General features: G+C 41.7%; 1 protein-coding gene across 2 annotated transcripts; it reads right to left on the bottom strand.

Moving 5' to 3' along the window:
* Positions 1–409: 409 nt before the first annotated feature.
* ahctf1 (AT hook containing transcription factor 1) lies at positions 410–20,010 on the bottom strand. 2 transcript variants are annotated; one of them, XM_017418761.3, is made up of 40 exons: positions 19,784–20,010; positions 17,900–18,026; positions 17,489–17,639; positions 16,611–16,713; positions 16,116–16,296; positions 14,743–14,950; positions 14,297–14,413; positions 14,084–14,168; positions 13,842–13,992; positions 13,539–13,671; positions 13,131–13,312; positions 12,900–12,961; positions 12,481–12,609; positions 12,021–12,111; positions 11,727–11,816; positions 11,214–11,354; positions 10,955–11,059; positions 10,501–10,597; positions 10,270–10,393; positions 10,095–10,151; positions 9,837–9,983; positions 9,278–9,468; positions 9,055–9,199; positions 8,772–8,903; positions 8,429–8,576; positions 8,153–8,303; positions 7,950–8,057; positions 7,573–7,717; positions 7,226–7,441; positions 6,480–7,131; positions 6,191–6,364; positions 5,978–6,083; positions 5,575–5,693; positions 5,180–5,481; positions 3,366–5,045; positions 2,876–3,149; positions 2,274–2,435; positions 2,097–2,185; positions 1,780–1,868; positions 410–1,621 (listed from the first exon to the last, which is right to left on the bottom strand). In XM_017418761.3, the coding sequence occupies exons 2-40, from the start codon at positions 18,018–18,020 to the stop codon at positions 1,417–1,419; spliced, it is 7,563 nt and encodes a 2,520-aa protein (XP_017274250.1). In that variant the 5' UTR covers positions 18,021–18,026; positions 19,784–20,010; the 3' UTR covers positions 410–1,416. The 2 variants fall into 2 exon arrangements, with proteins under 2 accessions (XP_017274250.1, XP_017274251.1); XM_017418762.3 differs by having other exon boundaries at positions 2,876–3,119.
* Between the last annotated feature and the right edge of the window lie 1,287 nt (positions 20,011–21,297).

The raw sequence follows: 21,297 nt of genomic DNA, 5'->3' as shown, positions 1-21,297 counted from the left end.
TGTCAAACCAGAAAGCAGAGAAAACTCAGCTATATGTTTAAATCAGTGGAGCAGGGAGATGGATACTGGTTGATAAAAATGAACTATAATCAGTATTTAGAGATATTCTTCTTTGTTGGAGAAGTGGGAGAGTGGAGGCAGGTTTCACTTTCACCTCATCAAGATCTATAAATTATAAAAGAGACACAGATCCCTGGCAGAGTGACATCCAAACACCGAGTGGCTTTTTTTTTTTCTTCTTCCCTCAAATCAAACTTTACATGTTTCAAGCTGGAAGAGGCTGAAGTTCGGTGCGCTTGGCTGCACACCCCGAACAGAACCCAGATAAAAAAATAAAAGAAAAAAAAAAAACACCAACACAGTCAGGAACGACAACCGAGACAATCAGTCAAAAGGCAAGAAGCAGAGGTTTCAAAGGCTTTCTCGTTTTTATCAAAGAGCAGTCATAAAAATAAGACATTCTACATACATTCGTCAGAAAATAGTCTTCATCAGAGGTTCGTCATCAGAAATTCAACAATCCTTTTAACACGTCCCAAATTAACGCTCACATTTGCATATTGCTGACACTTTCTCCCCCCAGTCCCCATTTTTAATGATGAACATCCCCCCCCTGATGTAAAACACCAGGAATCTGAGGACAGCAAAACGCCAAACTCCACACAAAATCCTTCAAATCTAATTCAATCTTAAGACTATGGCGAAGGCAATCCGATAAGATGGTCAAATGCATTCAAGAGACAATTCAAAATAAACATCTTTTTTTTTTAGAACTTATTTATTAACTTTATTTGGAACATAGCAAAGAACTATATACAAATCTAGCAGTAGAAATTCATCTCCACTACTCAGTTGCTTGTTTTTTTTCTCCTTATATAGAGAAAAAAAAACCCCAGCAGGCCTTGAATTTTTAAAAGTAATCGGCAACATCAAGAGGAAACCTTAAAGAAAATGTAAATAAAACCTCTGCGTGAGGAAAGTTCAGCTCAGTCTTTGATTTTTATTACCGGGAGCCACTAATAACCCACAATGATTGGTTGTTGTTGTTTTTTTCCTTGTGCCATTTTGTGCCCAGCTGAAGAGAGCCACAGAAAGTCCAACACAAAATGGTCACAAACACAATATCAAGTAAAATCAAGTTATTATGAGAGGGAAATGTAAACTGTAAAAATAAACACTGCGGTTCCCGTGTGTTTTTGTCCCAAAAATATATTATCCCGCTGCCGACACGGCCTCTATTTGAGTTCAACAGGAAAAGTGATATACAAATTGCAGCGCTGGGAGGCATCCGAAGACAGAACCATCATCAGTTCAGGCATCCATTTTTATTTAACAAGCTCGCGACCGATCTGGTTCCAGTCTTCATCTTCAGGTGGCTGGCTGAGGTTCCCTGGTTGTAACCGCCACCGACATCCTTTACAGTTTTGTTCTCCGGGTGACGGGCTTTTTAAAAACCGTGTCCATAACGCGTTTGTGTCGAAGGTTCCTGCTGGTGGCCAGGGCCGGGGCCGGGCCTTCTTTGATTCTCTTCAGAGCTCGTGGGAGCGGATCGGCCGGACTGGGCAGAGGGGAGATCAGGTCCACCTCCGCCATGGGCAGCGACTCGGGAACAACTCTGGATCTGAAGATAAAACAGGGCGAAAAATGATGAGCACAACACAAACTGACAGATTTTTTTTTTACATTTTGTCATCTAAAGAAAAAAAAAAAATTGTCCAGTTTGTAAACTTTCCAGCCAGGCTTTAGTGTGAGATGCTTTATTTTACTCTGAATTCTTACTTTGCTGTTCGTTTGCTTGTTTTTCTGGCTTTGGAAACACTTCTTGCTTTCTCCACTTCTATGTGATCCTCTTCTGAAGGACTTTTATCCTGAAGGAACAGAAAAGTGATTTAATCATATCTCTTTTGAAATAAAACACTATTCTTGATTTATTTCTTCAGAAAAACAAAAAAGATACAAATAAAATGCTCTGAACTGAGCACCAAATGACTCCAATCGCTGCACTGCCATCGATTTTATGAATATAATTATTCCTGCAGTGGTCTTCGTGTGAACGAAGTTAGCTGCAGGGCTATATTAGAAACAGGAAATCCTACCTGAGGGTCAACATCTTTCACCCTGGACCTGCTGCGTGTGACGGGAGCTGCTGGCTCCTCACTGGGGCCAGGAGACACGGCTCTGTGAGCTGAGACACAGAGACAAACAGAGACAAGAGGTTATTCAACCCACCAGAGACAGACAGAGGAATATGGAGCCATTAGTAATGAGCTCACCTCTTGTTCGCCGTGGTCGCGAGGGCGAGTAGACGTACGAGTGCTCGTCTGGATTGGCCTCGTCTTCGTCAGGTTCGGGAGCGGCAGGCTGAGCTGAAACCTGCTCCACTGATAACTTCGTATTCCTCTTCCTGCTTCTCGCCAGCGTTGTTGTGGCGCCACCTGCAGTCAAAAGATTGAAAAAGAGAAAATGGCACCCAGGAACATGTTTTTATTTGGTAGCTTGAATCTGAACAGCATCCATGCTTGAGAGATGCAGATAAATGTGTTTGGACTCGTCTGTTAGAGGAAGAAAAACCCACATTGGTCACTGAAATTACTTGAAACTGACAAAACATTAAGCAGAATTATTTAAAAAAAAACAAAAAAAAAAAACCTAATTAACGAAACTGGCCTTGACAAAAAGATGGAGCCCCTGATCATAAGGATGTGAAACTGAGGTCAGTTTTAAGTCGTTTCTGTGACTGGTCAAATATGTCTGCATCTACATCCACACATGAGTTCTGATTTTGTAGCTTTTACCTAAAAAACATCCAGATTAAATACATAAATATGCTGTTCAAACCCAAGCAGATCTGATACATGAAACTGCGTGTTCGTACCGTCCTGTTTCTCTTCCTCATCCTGGAGCCTCTTGATGAGGGCGTCCGCCACGGGGGTTTCAGAATCCACCTCCAGCGGCGAGTCCAGCAAGGGGAGATCTTCGACAGGGTGATCCCAAAGTTTGCTTCTAGTTGTGCGACGGGAACTTGGCTGACTAGCGTTCTTGTTAGGCTCGGGCGCGGGGAGTTTTTCACTTCCTCCAATGTTTTCTGGAATGGTTTCTTTTCTCGCCTTCCTGTTGCTCTGAGGAAAGGATACAGGAACCAGTTTCACCTAGAGATGTTAAATGTTATATGGGACATGGTGTGAGGCATGCAGGACAACCAGGGAGGAAACGTATAAATGAAAAATCTACATTTTTATGTCTAAAAATACATCTAGATATGGGTTAAAACCTCAGCCGGTGATCCTGAACATTAAATAACTGATGTTAAACATTTAGTTTTATTTTTCCCCCCCAGTGTGAATTAAGACTGAATGAATCCTTACTTGAGGATACAGATTTAGGGTAACCCGGCTGGACTGTCGAGTTGGCCTCTCAGGACTCGAAGGTTGCTCTTGCTCCTCTTCCATGGACGGAAGTGCCTCAAATTTCGTCCTCCTGAAGTTCCGTTTCACAGACGGGGCGACAGACTCCTCTGGTCCGTTCTCTTTGACCATTTTCAGCGGCGTCGACTCCACCTCACTGCTGCTCACCGTCTTTCGGCTTGATCTCTTGGGAGTGTTTACCTGAGTCATCCTGCGTTTGGAAGGGGTTGGAGTCTTGGAGCTTGTTCTTCGAGCAACCTTTTTATTCACGGTCTCATCCTGTTGGTCGTTCCCTTCCGTTTCAGCCTCTGTGGCTGCAGACTTCTCCTTGCTGCCGTCCAGCAGCCTCTGGCTCGTTCGTGTTGCAGTGGCTCTCTGTGAACGCCGAACTGGAGAACAGGTCTTGGAGGTTGAGGCAACCGAGGTATCATTCATTGCATCAACCTCGTCTTTCGGAGGATCTGGATGAGCGTTGCGGGTACTTCTTCGAAGTGGGCTGTTTTGGGCTTTGGTGTCTTTACCCTGCTTACCTTTCCTTAAGGTGCGACTAGGTGAGACAGGAACCAGACTGCTTGTTTTGGCATTCTCGTCCTCCTCCGGCTCATCTGCTACCTCAGGTAGTGTGGAGATGAAGGTAACGGTCCTCCCTCTCGTCATCCTCCGTGTTGGAGTGGGAGGTGGTTTCTTTCTCTGGGAGGTGGGGGTCTGTGGTACCGACTGTTTGTCTGGATGGCTTTCTGAGATTAAAACTTGCTCCACTTTATTCTTCGTTCTCCTTGATCCTTCTTCTGCATTCTCCTCTGAGTCAGATTCTGTCTCCACTGATGCTTCACGGTCGTGCACCTTCCTCTCTACAGCAGACTCATCTTTTTCAGTTTCTGTGCTGGTACTAACAGGCCCATTCCCCTGAGGTTTCTGCTCTTCTTTAGCAAATACTGGTTTACTCTCCTCAACAATTTCCTCAACAGACTTCGTTTTTGCCACAGAGTCTTTGTCGTTCACAGCTGTAAGAAGCTCCTCAGCTGTAGATGGCACAGAAAATGAAAGAGAAGCAGATTGGTGATCTTGAAGCAACATAAACTGTTGATATTTCAGTTCTCCAGCATCTTCTGCCTCCAGCTTGGCTGCAGGATCTTCAGTTTGGAGCTCATGCTCTCTCAATCCATCAACATTATTTCCATCCAAGTTCTCCACCTCTTTCACGTCTTCCTCTTGTGAAATTTCAGACACCGAAGTGTCCATGTTGTCTGTGTCCAAGGAAATAAAGTCAGGTTTGGCCAAAACATTTTCCACATGAGACTGGAGGGACGTGTCAGACGACAGTACATTGTTCTCAATTGGCAGGGTCGCCTCTTTAACCTCGTACTCATCCATATTCAGCATCAGAGTGAAGCTGCTGTGAGAGTCGGACTGCTGCTCATCTGCCACAACAGCTGGCTGAAGCTCAGGAAGATCCATCTGAGCAACGTGCGTCAGGCCAGACTGCCCTTCCACAAGCTCCACGGGCACCAGAAGAGTGGTGGAAGATTTGAGCTCCATGAACGCCGATCCCTGCTCGACAATCTCATCTGGATCCATGCCTCTGTCATCTGAACCGAGTCTGACCATCACCACCTCGCCCTCCATGTCGTCTTCTACCATCTGTGAAGAGGCAAAAAATATTAGCACAAAATATTTAAATAATCTACAGTTGGTTAAATTACTACATCATATGAAATAAATTAGTTTCCCTTAACAAGTAAAGAGTCTACTAGTTGCAGGTCTGCAGTAGTTACCTTCATCTCTGCACCGGCTGTGATCAGAGAGAACTCAGCTGCTTCCTGCTCCGACAGGAAGTGTGCGTGTTCCTGCTGTACAAAGGCTGAACTTGGTTGGAGGGGAGGCAGCGTCCCATTACCCTGGACTTCCTCAATGATCTCCACCTCACTGCCAGAGTCCTCCTCTTCCTCCTCATCCTCTTCCTGATCAGACTCTTCTTCATCATCATCATCTTCTTCTTCCTCCTCCTCCTCCTCCTCCTCCTCCTCCTCAGACGCAGGACTTGACAGATCGTCACTATCATTGACACTCACAACAGCTACAAGCACAAACAGGAAAAGGAGAAAGTTTGAGGAAAATGCTGCAAACATTGCCAGAACTGCTGTTTATGTGAGTTTGTAATCTTCCTCACAGTGGGAGTCGGTACCCGTTGGCTCAGAGGACGTCACAGAAGCAGACGTTTTGGTGGCAAACATGGACGGATCTTCAACAGCGGCCTGGTCCTCCTCTTCAACCTCCTCTAATGGCTCACTGGATGAGAGAGACAGCTATTTTTAACTCGATAAACTTATTAAACATCTTTGTAACTCTAAAGAGTCACCAGGCCTGCAGAACTACAACGTCATGACGACTCACTGACAAATAATCAGAAACGTTTGCTGAATATAAACCAAATGGTTCAACGAGACAAAAAGGTCTAAAGATTATTTCTGTTCATGTTAACATCTCAAAACGTACAAACTTCAGGTAAAACGTGGCTACAGCTCAAGAGAAAATGAATAGTTTTAGCTTTGAAAACAGAAAGATGCCCACACCTGTTGAAGGAAGTCTGGTTCAGGGATGCATTGTGGATCGCTGAGCGGCTGAGTGGAGGAGACAGATCACCACCAAACAGGTGCTGCTGGACAAACTCTGTCAGATCTGAAAGCAAACAAAAACAACTTATTACCGTGTGACAGTTTTCACTAACAGCACACATGTTCATTTAACAATTATGGCAATAAATAAATAAAAACAAACAAACAAACCTGTTGATTGCTCCAGATCCAGAACAGTTTCAGCTTCTCCAGCTGGTTTAGGCTCCTCGATACTCAACTCGAGCGATCCAGTGGCCTCCGGCTGGACTTTCAATCCTTCATCTTTTGCTGGAAGGTCTTCAGATTTGACCTCAGAGTCTGAGCTCCTAGTTATCTGGTTACCAACTGCCAGCATACAAAGTATATCAAAATACTAGTTAGAGTGTAGCAAGGTAAAAATGTTATTTCACATCCAAGCATGTTGGTTCAGACTTGTACATCTTTCACATCAGAGACCCACCTTCATGGTGAAATGACTCTTCTTGGTCAACAGCTGAAAGATCTTTTTGTTCACTCTTTGATACAATATTCTGATCTTGTTCCTTTTCTTGATTGTTTGCCTCCAGATCAGAACCGCTCTCCATCGCTTCCTCAGGTCTGTTTTTCTTACCTACCTCTTCTTCCTTTTCATCATCCTCTGAAAGAAGCTGAAGCTTTTGTTCATTGGCTGCATCAGGATTTTCTTCTGGCTCTTCCATTTCAGGCACAGGCTTGATGTTCACTGTCACCACATCATCGTCGTCGTCGTCTGTACCTGTGTGTCCGTGCACTCCTCTGTGATCTTCTGAGAGAGGGGCATCGTAGTACTCCAGAGTTGTGTCTGTTGACCGAATAGATGCCTGGCTGGTGTCAAAGCTCAGACTGAGATGCACCCGTGCTGCATCTGATGGGCTTGTTTCTGCAGCCACTTCATGGGCAAAGGATGAGTCACTCTCGGAGCATTTAAGCTGTGGTGATGAAACTCCACCTTCTGGAGGCAAGAATTTTACCCGAGGAAGTTGCTCTTCCTCGTCTCCTTCTTCTACAGCTGGCTGTGAAGACCAAGTCTTATGTGCAACTTTGGACGTTGTGGAGCCTCTGTTCAGCTGGCTTATCTCACTGTCTGCTGCCATCTTAAAAAACAATTTGAGACCATTTTTATTTAGGGCGATAAAATCATAACCCACAAGAAATGCCACCCAACATCTCCTGCGTGCTGGGTCTTACCCCGTTAGTCCATCGTACCGCCTTTTCCGTTTCAGGGGCCTCTGCGTCTTCAATAAAGGTGATCCTGCTCTCCTTGCTGCGGAGTGGGGGGGTGATGGAGCGTCCTGGAGAGGCAGAAGGCGTGGCAACAGGTGTGGGTCTCAGGCTGCTGCGAAGAATGGACTGAGGAGTGAAACCTGAAAAGACGGCGCCAGAAGCAGCCAGGGCCCGAGCTCGCTGGGAGGGGTGGGGGAAAAATTATAAGTAACAGAGTACTACTAAGTTTTATTTTCAATTTAAATGTTGATCAAACATATATTTTTTAGACATCTGAGGAAAATTTTCACAGTCTATGTTTGTGTACTCACTTTGACAACCTGCGGTGTTTGTAGCAAACTGAGTTCAGGCGCTTTGCTGATGCTTTTTGGAGAAACCCAAGAGCTGGGAGGCCTGGGGGGGCTGAGAAGAGGGCGAGGAGTGTGACAGGAGGGATGGACCACCAGATCAATCAGCCTGAGTCACATCAAAAAGGAAGAAGGAGAAGTGTCATCATTTAGAGAGGCTGTCTTAGCAAAGCACAGCAATACACAAAATATTTAAGTATTTCTGTATTGGTTGGAGATCAGGAATAAAGCATTTAGATTAGAGTCAATAAACATAGTATGGGATAAATAGTTAAAGGATTGTTTCCTGGATTATTAGAGTAAGCCACGCTTCACTTTTACTGAAAGTCTTCTGAGAGTACCTTGACTTTCGTTTGGACGTCATGCTGATCGGAGTTCCAAGGAAGGGATCAGGTAAAGTCTGGGCGGGGCTCTTAGGACTGGAGCTCTGAACTTCAGCTGCCCTTGTGCTGGGGGACAAAATATTGAGAAAAAAATTAAATACATCAATACTTTGAAAAAAAAAACATTACTGCATGGAGCTATTTGAGTCCTGGATTCTCACATCCTGGCTGGCGAAGAATGCGGTGTGGCTTCTTTGCCCAACCACACTTCCTCGATCTTGGCGAGGACATTGTTGATGAATCCAGCTCTGGACATCACCTTCTCGTTGGCAGGGCGCTTTGTGATGGTCGACAGTGGCTGGGGCCGAGAAACTGAAACCAAGATGTTTAGAGAAAATTAAAACAGACAAAGCTGAAATTAACTGAGCAAACTATTTAAGAATACTGCTGTGAAAGCATGTTTTACAGATGTGAACGGAAGTTGTGTTGCTCCTTACCCTCTCTGTGGATGGTGTGGGGATGCTGGTAGGGCTTGGCTTTCTCCATTGCCAGTTTTCTCTGCACTCTGGGCAAAACCTTCCCGTACTGATCCAATATAGAGTTTCTGGTGTTGAATCGTTCTTTAAGCTTCGGGTCTCGCTCATTCTAGGGAGAAAAGAGTGTAGTTCCAAACTGAAAAATCTCTCCAACGTAAGTTTATGGTGGAACGATTTTCAAAGATTACAGAACAAAACCGAACACAATTTATTGTGTGTTTGATTCTGAATAATAAAAACTAATCAAAAATGCCAAACGATTCTGACCCAGGTTATAATAATGTGTTTATGTTTCCATACATACCACCAGGTTCACTTTGAGGTTGTGGTTGAGCTGCAGAGCAGGAATGTAGTTGGCTTGCTGAAGGTAATGAACCATTAGAAGTTCTCGGTTTTGCAGACCTCCAGTACCTTGAAGAAACTTCTCTAAACATTCCTGAAAACCAAACAAAATCCCCAGGTTAGGGCATCAACAATGGCTTAAAAAAAGTTTAAACAACAAAAACAATAAAAACTTTCAGGCAAACATGAAGGTTTAACGATAGAATCACCTCCCAACCTAAAAGTTTCTCCGCCTGCCTGTTTACCTGTTCATTGAGGCCCAGGGGCAGTTTGAGCAGCTCTTTGATGAGGTTCAGCTCCTGGCAGCTTTCATACAGGAAGCCCAGCAGCTCCACAATGTTCAGACGATTAGAGTGCTGCCGAAGTAAGCACCACGCCTCAATAAGACACCTAGAAGAGGAGCGCACTTGGTCATAATAAAATTGAACTCCTGTTTTTACACAGGGAATGCTCTACCACTGAACTCACCTGTTGTATAGCAGCACAGACAGACAAAGCTTGGCCTGGGAGGTGGAGGTAATCGGGGGCTTCGTAACATGAAAGTACCGAAGCGCCACCGACTGCTGCCCCTGGCACATCAGAGCCTGTAGGACACGCTCATGCTGCCACTCAAAATAAAACTGAAAAGCAGCTGGATGCAAGAGCAGCTCGAAAGAACTCTGATGAGGACACACACACAAAAAAAAACCCATTAAAACTTTACTATCTAACAGAAGTGCATTATAATGAAGCAATTATGAATGATGTGGCTTCAACAGTTATAAATCAGCAATAATTAAATGCAGATTTGTCATTAAATATGTCAGCAGGAAAGTCAACACAAGCAGCAGGAGATTGCAACTGGACAGCTGTTTGTGTAAATAAATTTCACCAAGTTTATAAAAGAAAAAAATAATGTGATAAAAACTAAAACAAAAAAAGACGCTGAAAGTCACAGGAAGTCTGTCGTCTCGTTGTCAATAAATATCTGTCTATCTGTTCTACAAGACAACTAAATGATAGGCCTGAGAGCTGTGTCAGTGTTCACCTGATGGTCATTATGATCCAGCAGCCAGAGGCCTTGCACTAATTTGACCAGTCCAGTAGGGATGGCAAAAGCTGTGGGGAAAGACTCCACTGATGCTCCGTCTTTATTAGGGAAGGAGTACATGACATCCAGCAGCAGGTAAATCACCTGGAGCCACATGTCAAGGATCCAAATGAATTCATGTTAAAACAACAACAAAATAAATAAATACTGAGGCTGATGGATGCAGCAAACAAGCAAGTATGAGTCAAAGGATACAATCGCATGTTTGACAGCTTCATCGATGTTGTCCAGTAGATAGATGTCGAGCAAAGCCTGAGGATTACAGATGTAGAATTAAAATCAGTCTTTGTAAAAACACCAAATAAAAAAAAATATAACATTGAATGGAACACAAGAAATGAATTCAAATACACAAACGTTATGTTCTTACATGCAATGTAGGTGGTGGGTAATGTCCTGTTCCACCCTCGTCCCTTTTCCATAGATTGGTCAAGCGTTCACCACAATGACCAACCAAGCCGTCAATCATGAGGCAGTCTGCACACCACTTACTCCTGAGAACACGACAGGAGAATATCAGCATGAGATCAACTTAGATCACCAAAAATTAAAAAAAGCAAAAAAAAACCATACAACAGGGTAAACTGAATTCTCCACTTACTTGGCCAACCTGTTCAACTCTTCTCTGCGCATGGTGTAATAGTTGCTGATGACTGAGTGTGTGTAGAAAGGCCTGGAAATCTGGAGAGCATCTTCATCTGGTGGTGGTGGTGTGTGTGTGTGGGGGGGATCAGTGAGGGGCAGAGAAGAAAAGTAAAACTGAGTTCAGGGATGATGCAAGAATTTACCACCATGCTCTTAAAAACTGATGACGTATACAGCAACTTGTTTATAATCCCACCTGCAAAATCATGAGACTTTACCTCTTTATTTTAATTTAAGTATTAAATCATAACGAGTTGAGTTAGTTGTAATTCTTTATACCATACAGAAAGTGGCTGATGCAATATCCTTTAAGTTGTTTCTTCACAAACTTAATGAATTATTAATATTTTACAAAAGAATACCTTTCAGATAATTTTCTCCACTGATTGTCTGTGTAAGCATCACTTTACCTGACCCCTCTGGGAGTAAGCCTGTGCGGCAGAACCACAGAACCACCTGAGCGTACTTGGAAATCAGACTGGACACCATGTTCTTGTTCATCAGACCTGCCAGACCTACAAAACGAGAACAAATCCAAAACTGATCAGTTATACCTTAAAATAAATTACTAGACAGTAAATCAAAAGACACTATTTTATCACTCAGTAGTAAGGAACTCAACACCTCGGCTAAAACAACACTACGTTTGCATCTGTGTGGACACGGTACCTTTCTGTGTGAGCTCCTGAGCTTCACTGAGCAGGCAGTGGAAGATGGCGCTGAGGTTACTGAGGAGCCTCTGACTGTGCTGCAGCAGCTGCAGCGTCTGAGGGTCTGTGAAGTTGGAGGAGCTGTCAAACAGCGGAGCACCTGGAGAGCAACACACAGAGAAACATGTGCTAAACATAAACACACACAGGTGAAATCCCATTAATAGGAACAAGATACTGACAACGCTCGTGTGTTTAAAGGTACTAGATAGTCTGAGTGGTCAAAGGCCTGAAAACCTCCCAAAACAGGTCGTCCAAACATATCTGATATAATCTGTTTTAAATTAGATATTTTCACAGGATGTAGAAGAGGTTAGAACAGATGTTCAGTTACAGGAAAAATACTAAAATGTATAAACATTTATTAAGATTACTAATGTGGTGATAAAACAAACTTTATGTTGCTTTAAAAACATAACTATGAATCTAAGAAAAATGAGAAGCAAAACTTTAACTAAACATAAAAACATACAGATGCCATCCAGTTCCTCCTTGGTCTGGACTACTTTGTTCCAAGCCCAATCCAGGATGTACCGCAGGTTCAGTGCAGAACCTGGTTGTTCTGTTAGAAAAAACAAAACAAAACAAACAAATAAGAGTGACAACAATTTGAATTTGGAACAAAAGCAGAAAAGCTACAGATATAGAGGTTCCTGCACAAACAAGACTTTCAAATTTTAAACTATAAATGTTATCTTTACCACTTTATTTTGAACAAATGTGCAATAAGTTTGTTGAGTAATTATTATGATCATGGCTTCTTTACCTTCTGCAGTCCACTGTTTGATACAACCGGTGATCAAACCCAAAGAACTGGTCTCAACAGCTGTTGACAAGATGGCATCGAGCTGCTCTTCCTGAAGAACAAGTTGCATTAAAAATTTAAGAATAAAATAATAAACGTTTAACTTTCTTTCTATGCCTTGTGACAGACGAAGTAACTTCTATCAGTAAAGTTATTTAAAACACTCTCAGACAAACTACAGTAGCTGCTGTAACAAAAATATATTTGAAATAATTTGATATGAAATGTAGATGTTCAATAAGGCTGACTGCAAAGGTTTTAAATAAAAGTAGCTCGTTAATAAAATCGTAAGAACAGCCTCTTATTTTGAAAGAATTTATGTTAATGAAAAGATTTGAAGGAGTTTTGTATTAAAATCGTCAATAATTCAGCTTGAAGCTTTTAGAAAGGCGATCAGTGAGTCTGAAGCAGAAGGAGGTACCTGAGAGAGGCTGGAGGCCTGAGTGTCGGTCAGCCGGGAGGAGAGGAGGCCAGATGTGAGGCAGTGAGAGTAGCTCGTGGAGATGACGTCACTCGAACAAGGAGCAGCTTTCTTCAAAAAACTTAAGGTCTGGTTTGAACAACAAAGACAAAATCCTGGTCATTAAAAATAAATATTTCTTTAAATTGCACTTAGAGCCAGTCTGAATAATAGGACTGAATTAGTAAAGTAATCTCATTGTCTTATTGTACACTTATTTAAAACCAAGAACACACCAGAGGTGATTTCTGTTTAAATAAAGTAAAAAAATAAGCTAACATATAAGCAGCAGAATGATGTGCTGTCTAAATTTACAGGCAGCTGCACAGCCACTCATTATAATGAATAAATCACAAAGAAATGTAATTGTTTATACTTGCCTCTTTTTGATGCCCAGAGCAGGTTAAATGCACAACTCCAGTGTTGAGCAAGCAGGTAGCATCTGAATCATGAAGGACATTTAACCGTATTAGTGATTTTATAATTTAACTATACAAATAAAATAAAAAGCAGGCATAAAAAAAACATGAACCCCAGAGACAATTCAATTTCTTTCATTATTACCATCACTCCAAAACTAAACTCTTGAGATGAATATTGTGTAAACCTACCAAAGTTGTATGTGGTTGGATTAAAGTACTGTTCTGGTGGGGGGCAGGTGAAGGGCAGACCTCTGCTCAGGCTGCGCTCGTGAACAGCCACGTCGAGGAGGGTGTGGGGAGAAACCATCTGCACCACTGGGTCCAGAGACCAAACAGCCAAATAAGGACAATTCTGAAGAGACTCTCCAGTTCTGGCAAAAATGCAGAAAAACAAAAATCAATCAGATGTCAGGATAAAGGTCATTTTAAAGTGCAACAGAAGGGCACGTTATTTTCTAAAACACAAAATGAATGCCATTAGGAACAATGAACAGCTTTGCAAACATGTACAATTCATCTTTTTCTGACAGCAAAAAGAAAGGTGAGCAGGATGAACAGGAATACCTGGTTACAATTTAAAACCCAGCTTCACTGTACCTTAAAGAGTCTGGCATTTGGGCATGGTACCAACGGTTGATGTCAAAAACCCCAATGTATGAAGAAGGAGTTCCCTGACCGTAAGCCTTGACTTGCCAGCTGAAGATGGATAAACTGGTGTCTGGGGATGCAACTGGAAGGATGGTGAGACGATAAAGAAGAAAAGTGAGCGATGGTGGAACTGGTTATGAAACAACAGATCAAATATTTTGAGCAAAACAACAGAATAGTTATCCAGTGCAAGAAATGCTGAAGTCTTGTAATTTATTCCCGCTCTGGAGGAAACATCAGATGGTGTCTAACCTTCATTCATATTGTCATCCCTGTCAGGGTGGGGTCTGAATTTCTCGATGGTCTGGCAACTTAGCAGGCGAGTGTTTGTGGTCTGGGCTCTCAGAGGGAAAGCTGTGCCACTTAAATCCTGGCTGTAACGCTCCTCGCAGTACTCTAGACCCTGTGTAAGAGCAGAACAAAGAAATATAACACGTAAACAAAACATTATATTAAAAAAATAAATACCAGTTGCTACAAAGAGTATAACAGACCTCATAAAGGATTTTCCCAGAAGCCAGACATTTCCTTTCACTAAAGGCCAGCTGAAGCAGGTGAAGGCTGACCGTATCACCCTCACTGTGTGGAAGCAAAAGGATGCAGAATTAGAAAAACACGTTCAGCTGAAAAATACAAGTATCAAAACAGGCGTGCTCGCTTTGCAGAAAAGTAGAATCCTGATAAGTTAAATCAGAGGTGAGACTCACAGGTCCTGAGAAGACTGAACAGCCCAGAGGTAGCAGCAGTTCCTGGGGTCATTCTCTGGTTCCTGGAAGGTGAAGGCGTGCACAGGCACTCTGCCGCCCTCCAACTGTGAGTAGTATCTAAAAGTATACAAGAATATCAACTTTGTTCTTCAAAGTACTGTTTGATCAAATCGTTTTTAATGTCTTAGAGCGGTGGCTCCCAAAGATTTTCTTTTGGGCCCCCCAATGGATTACAATAAAATCCCGGTGAGATGACTTTTGTTGTAATTTAGTGCTTCATGAACTGAATGACTTCCTTCAGACTGACCAAGAAAAACAAGTGGGAAAATCGTAACGAAGCCATATTACAAAAGAAATGCTTTTCAAGCTTTTACCCCTCAATTTTCCCAACTAAAATAAAAAAAAATAATAAAATAAAAGGAAAAAAAACAAAAACAAAGACTCACTCCTTCTTCAGAGTTTTCATGTTCCACAGATGTAAATATCCATCAGAAAACCCTACAGCCAGCTGGTTGGTTCTGGAGATGTACTGCAGAGCCGTGACGCCGACACCGCCGGGCCCGTGCAGCTGGAGGCAAAGATGTCGGCCCTGTCTGGTGCTAACCTCTCGCAGCCGGGGGATGTCTGCAGGAGACTTAGTCACTACCTGCAGATCTGCGAACACAAACATTAACAGATGTGGTTCGAGCTGAAACAGAGCAACTGGACTAAATTTTGAACCTTATAGATTTTTTTTCCGTCTCTGCAGAAAATCTAAAACATCAACTCTGACAAAGAAATAACTTCTGATCATAACTGATCCAACATTATTTAACAGTGAGTGACAAACTATGGCAGACCTTGCACTAATATCAGTCTTGTGTGACTCGATTACAAGTAGACACCTCTGACTGAGAGTTTAAACCTGTGAGTTCAATGCGTACTTAAAACGTTTTTGCAACCGGATATCAATTATAACTGGGCGGCTGTGGCTCAGTGGTTAGAGCAGTCGTCCTCCAATGATAGTTGGAGGTTTAATTCCACCTATATGCCACAAGTCGAAGTGTCCCTGGACAACACACTGAACCTCTCACTGCCTCTGATGTGTGTATTGGTGTATGAATGCAATCTAAAGCACTGATTAGTCTCTATTGAATAATTTATTAAGATTAGCTTTGTAAAGATGTAATAGAGTGCTGTATGAATGTGTGGATGGGTAAATGGGGACACAGATTGTGTTGTAAAAGGAACTATTTAAGTACGGTCTATTTACCATTTGTCTGCTGATGTTTCTGTAAAAAATACACTACATTCATGCATCTAAACTATATTATTAATCTGACATTACCACGGCTGAGCTACTAGAGTCACATTTATATGGAGCTTTTTAGGTAAATAAGCTTATTTACTTAACAAATGTGATATGAGAGAAATGAAGGCACCTATTATGAGTTGTGACTTCACAGAGCTCAGTGTCAAAGAAAAAGATTTTAACTTGCAAAAACGCCACAAGAGTAAAACAGTACACTGCAGCAGTCATCTGCTCTCTGTAGATGTTTTCAGTGAACGTAAAGTCAGAACAGATGTTAGTGAAAGGTCTGAGAAGGACCCAAAACAGGATTACAATGAAAAAGATAATTCAAGTTACAGTTATGAAGAAATATCAAACTTTTAAGGAAGGTTCACAAACCTTCAAGCCCCAACAACAGATCACAAACAAATGCAAAATAGAGGACTCGTTGTTAAAACTATGAAAACAGTTTGTAAGAAACAAGTGACAAAAAAAAACCCAAAACAAACAAGAAACAGAATCCCACCAAGTGTTATAGCTGCTTCTTACCTGAAGCCTCCTGTTCACTTTGGCTGCAGGACAGATCATCGAGACAGAGGTCCACAAGCAGAACGTGACCGAGATCTGTTACTACTGTAGCAACGCCAAAGAACCAGCGCAAACTCTGGTGGAGGTGCTGAGTAGAAGTGCTCGCTCCACCATAACTCACCAGAGGCTCAATAGCTGTGATCTAGAAGACAAAATAAAAAAATTAATAAATAAAACAAACTCAAAGATTTAAAAATTAGAGGAGAAATTACATCTTTACCGTTGTATGACTTTTATTTAATGAAATATTTATTAAAAAGTATAGAGAAAGACAAAGATTGTTGTGCCACTAGTTTATGATTTATGTTTGTACTCTTTGCCTAAATGCCTACTGAAAAAGAAAATGTTAATGTAATACAAACATAAAAAAATATATATATAAACACAACATTGCATAAACCTTTGCTGTCTGTCATCTGCAAGGAAAGAAAAATAATTACTGAAGAGCCACCTCACCCTGCCTGGGATAACCACAGCTTTAACCACCCTCGACAGTCCCAGGTCATAAAGACACAACACACTGCCTTCTGCTTCTTCCAAACCAATCAACAACCCGGACCTAGAAAAACAAACAGAAGCTTTAATTTTCTCTCAACATTTCAGACAGTTGTAGAGTTGCGCTCATTAACAATAACAGAGAGCTAAGACTAAATATTAAAACTGGACAAATGATGGTTTGTCCTGTCAGCGTTTTCATGAATGAATTGTTGCATTTTTATCATTTTACAATAAGGCAGGCATACCCATTTGTGCTCTGGATGACTTGGTGTGAGTGTTGCCTGATCTGCCTACTATCAGTGCTTTTGGGCTAATATTTTAAAAACTTGTGCTTTTACTTTCGATAAAATCTTACAGTGACTCTGCTGTCAGTAGTGAAATACTGTTGATTTGACCCCAAATTCTGCAGGTTTATCATTAAGCAGAACACGAGCTCTTTGGATGTAAACAAAGTAAATACAATGTTTTATCCAGGAACATACAGTTTACTTAATTATTAAAGAATTGTTTTTACACTGTATTATAAGAACCTTTATAAATTAGATACTTTTAGACTACTGAATGTTCCAGGAATTGCTTAATAAATTATTTAAGATTTATATATATGGCCAATAACAATGTGAATGACTGATGGTCTTGGTTGTCTCCTACAATATCTGTCATAAGATCTAGCAATTCTAGACTAAACAGTGAGTAAACCACATTTGAGATTGCAGCCATCTTCAGCTTGATCACCCAATATTAGTAACTGTCAAAGACTCTGTCTTTAAATGTAAAATTACAAACTAATATTTAAAGAACAAACAAACAGAGAGCAGGTGAAACTGAGTTCAGACCGTTTGAGCCAGCTGAAGTCTCGGGCAGCGAGGACTCTGGGTGGGTGCTCTCCTCCATCGCTAAAGCAGTACGCAGACAGCCGTTCTCCTGTCACTGCATGGACAACCTCCAGGTGGGGTCCACAGGCCAGCCAAGCCAACTCGCTACGACCTTGTGGAGCACACAAAAAGGTTAAAAAGAAGTTATTTTATTAATTATTCAGCCTATGAACAAACTAAGGCCATGCAGCCATTTGTAGAGTTTAAAATGAAGCCTGGCAATTTTTTTATGTTACTTCTTAAATCAACAGCAAGCATTTACATAGTACTAAGACCTAAATAACTGAACACTGTTTCTCTCCCAACATCAACAGTAAAGGGAAATTAACATTTTATTTTCTTTTAACCGGAGTACAAAGTAAAAACACTTACCGAGAGTGAATTTGCCCTGAAGGACACAGTCCAGGCTGATCTCATCCTCCCCCAGAGCATCGACAGTGACTCCTGAGAAGGGCAGCAGGCTGCTGGTGACTTGGGCAGTCAGGTTATGCATTGTTCACTGGGTAAATAAAAAGAAAACAAGAAGGCCTGTTACTTAAGTCAAATGTATTTTTATAAAATTAAAATCAAACACACAAGCCAAAAGTGAAATCTAGAAGACAGTAAAAGCTGTGCGTTTAGCTGAATTTCAGGGCTCACGGGAGCTCTTTCTTTCACAAACAACAGCTGTGCTGCTGGCTGTCAGGAACCAGGCCCAGTTTCTGGCCCGTTTGTTAACAACTGGGCTTGAAACTGAGCTTGCCTTCTCATCAGCACTTCATGCTGCTGCACATCTGTTAGCACATGTGAGCTCTTACAGCAACCGCTACCAAAGCTCCACAGTTAGAAGTTCCTGATCTGATACTTGTATGAAATAGCATTTATTCTAAATTCCCCCTTCCTGAGTGAAACCTCTAATACAACAATACCTGCTTTTTAATTCAGCCATTACAGTCAAGCACTTGGCTTATTTTAACATACTGTGCAGCGTAGTACATACAGCAGGAGAACAGTAAATAAAAGTTATTTCTTTTAAGAAATGGGGTCAAGTTTTTTAAAAAAGCCACCCAAGACATTTGACACAATACTGCCCCCTGCGGCCAGCGGAGGAAACACAACAGATTCAAGTGAACTCCCGCGCAACAAGCCTGCTGGCACCGAGACCAGACATGTGGGCACACAACTTTCACCATCAAAACCGTGTCAATCCATGAGTTTAACTGGGACGTGACACATTCACCGACTCGTCAATGTGCGGATGTGTCAGCACATGAGCAGGCGAAAAAGAGCATTTTTGCAAAGTTAGCGAACCATCTCTTCACGTCATCTCAAATTATATCTCACAAGGCAGGGGGGAAGGGGGGAAAAACGCCTAAATGAAACCATGAAAAGCGTAATAAGAGATTTATGCAACATTTAAATGTTGCAGAAAGTTACCTGAACCATACCGTTATTATTAGAAGAAACATTAGCATAACGAACTGCTATGGTAACCGCTAAGATAGCGCTCAGTATTTAACTATTCGCTCATTTAACATTAATTTAATTAACACTGCTGAAATGTGAGCCACCCTAGCTGCACTTTCAAATATATTAGTCATTTGGGACTAAAACAAAAAAAGATTCGTGGCTACCTTGCAACTCTTCAAACAGCTACCTTAGCATTAACACAGTTAGCATGCAAGGTCACGAAGGATTAGTTTATTCAGTTTCGCCGTTAAATTTGAGCTAGATAACCCAACGTTAGCTAAAAGAAAACCAAAACAAACAGCTGCTTCAGTCAAAGAATTCACGCCAGTCGATTAGACGTGCGCAAAGATAAATACACAACAGAGCTCACAAGTAAAGTTATCAACTACTTTCAAAAGCAAAGTCGGGCAAGACCAGCTAAGCTTGGGTTCGTTGCTAACGCAGCTAACTTTGAGCCAGAAAACACGAATCTACCTAGCGTCACATTTGTTATTCGTCTTCGGCAGCCATTAGGGACACTGTATCAGCATTAACACCTAACTGTAAGTGTCGTGTCATCGGCGACAGTACGCTTACTCGTATTTAGGGCAAATGTGTTAATTCAGTTGCTAGCTAGGACAACTCAAACGTCAGGCTACAGCGTGTAGCCTCCGCTAGCGCTACAGAGTCAGTCCGACTATGAACCAAGTAACATTCCTAATCTTATTTAGATATTTCGTACAGCAACAAGGCAGCGCTGACTCGAGTTAGCCGTGAACTAGCTGCGCTGAAACGTGATGCAATGTGCCGCTGTCAACGTTACACTACCTGTCCGAGGATGATGAAGGCTTCAGAGCCACTATCGCTTTGGTTTTCCCGAAGAACCTCTCCTTCCTCTGTCATAATCCGACCCTTTCCAGATTACACCCCATACGAAGAGCCCTCGGGAGATTTCAGAGCGCTCGCAAGAACGAAAAGGTCCTTTTTTTTCCGAGTTCAGGCTTCCACAACACGAAGCGCCATTTTCACGGTGGGAAAGTGTTACGCGAACTTCTTTGCCGACTTCAATTCTGCACATTAGACGCAGCAAAGGCTCACTGTCGCCCCCTTCAGTTTGTGTCATGCCGAGAAACGCGTGCCCGGTCACGGGAACGCGCATCGCTCTGAGCTCTCACATATTGCTGAGGAAACGGATTGAAATATGACCAACGAGGCAACTTGATAACACTACGAATACTTTTGAAAGTTGCCTCGTTGGTCATATTTCGATCCGTTTCCTCAGCGATATGTGAGAGCTCAGAGCGATGCGCACTTCTCTGCATAACACCCTGCTCCAATTTAGACTTTTATGGATTTCATCAATATTTGGAAGGGCCTTTTGGAAAACCTTTTTAATTTTATAAGGTATTTAGGTCTGACTTTACATTAAGGCTGCCCTAATGAACTGTTTACATTCTTTAAACTAGTAAATAATTAGGTTGTAAACACTTTACAACAGTTTTTAATTGATGCAGGCTCACCAAACCTGGTAAATCAAATACTTCAAATTCAAATTACTTAATTTCTAACAGTGTTCCCTTAACTTGTCATCTTTATTCATTTATTTGGTTCTAAAAGGTATTTGACTGGAGCCTGTTGGTTTTTGTAACTTAGGAAACGTAGGCAATTCCATATTATCTGAATATCAGACACTGATAATCGCAGGGGGAAAAAAAGTTAATATGAGAAAACAGAACTTTATGAATTAAAAAATGTTACTTTATTTAAATTTCACTTTCTCTGAGAAAAGCTCAGTTCTAAAACTTGTAAGAGCATCTCTAATCTGAAGTACGCGAGTAAATAAATACAAATTGTTTTTGTTCTTCATTTGTTTTTATACCTTTTAGACTAATAAAGGAGAATCTTGTGTGGCTTCATCACACTTTTATTGCTTTGTCATTCAAGTAGAAATTCTTTGTATTTCTTTGTTTCACTTTAACAGTCTGTTTTTACTGTAGGGCAGGGGTGTCCAATCCTGGTCCTCGAGGGCCACTATCCTGCATGTTTTACTTGTTCTTCTGCTCCAACACACCTGATTTGAATCAATGGGTGATTAACAGGCTTCTGCAGAACATGAAGAGGTGATTTAACCACTGAATCAGGTGTGTTGGAGCAGGGAAACAAATCAAGAATGCAGGATAGTGGCCCTCGAGGACCAGGATTGGACACCCCTGCTGCAGGGTATGAAATTCTTTCTACTTAACAGACTTAATTCACATAATTATGCTCAGTCATCACTTTTTACAACTTATAATTATATTCACAAGGACACAAGTTACCTCCTGTTCCATTTTACGATGCAA

The sequence above is a fragment of the Kryptolebias marmoratus genome, linkage group LG15 (genome assembly GCF_001649575.2).
Source record: "Kryptolebias marmoratus isolate JLee-2015 linkage group LG15, ASM164957v2, whole genome shotgun sequence".
Taxonomy (NCBI): Eukaryota; Metazoa; Chordata; class Actinopteri; order Cyprinodontiformes; family Rivulidae; genus Kryptolebias; species Kryptolebias marmoratus.
This window is presented reverse-complemented; position numbering and strand designations above follow the sequence as displayed.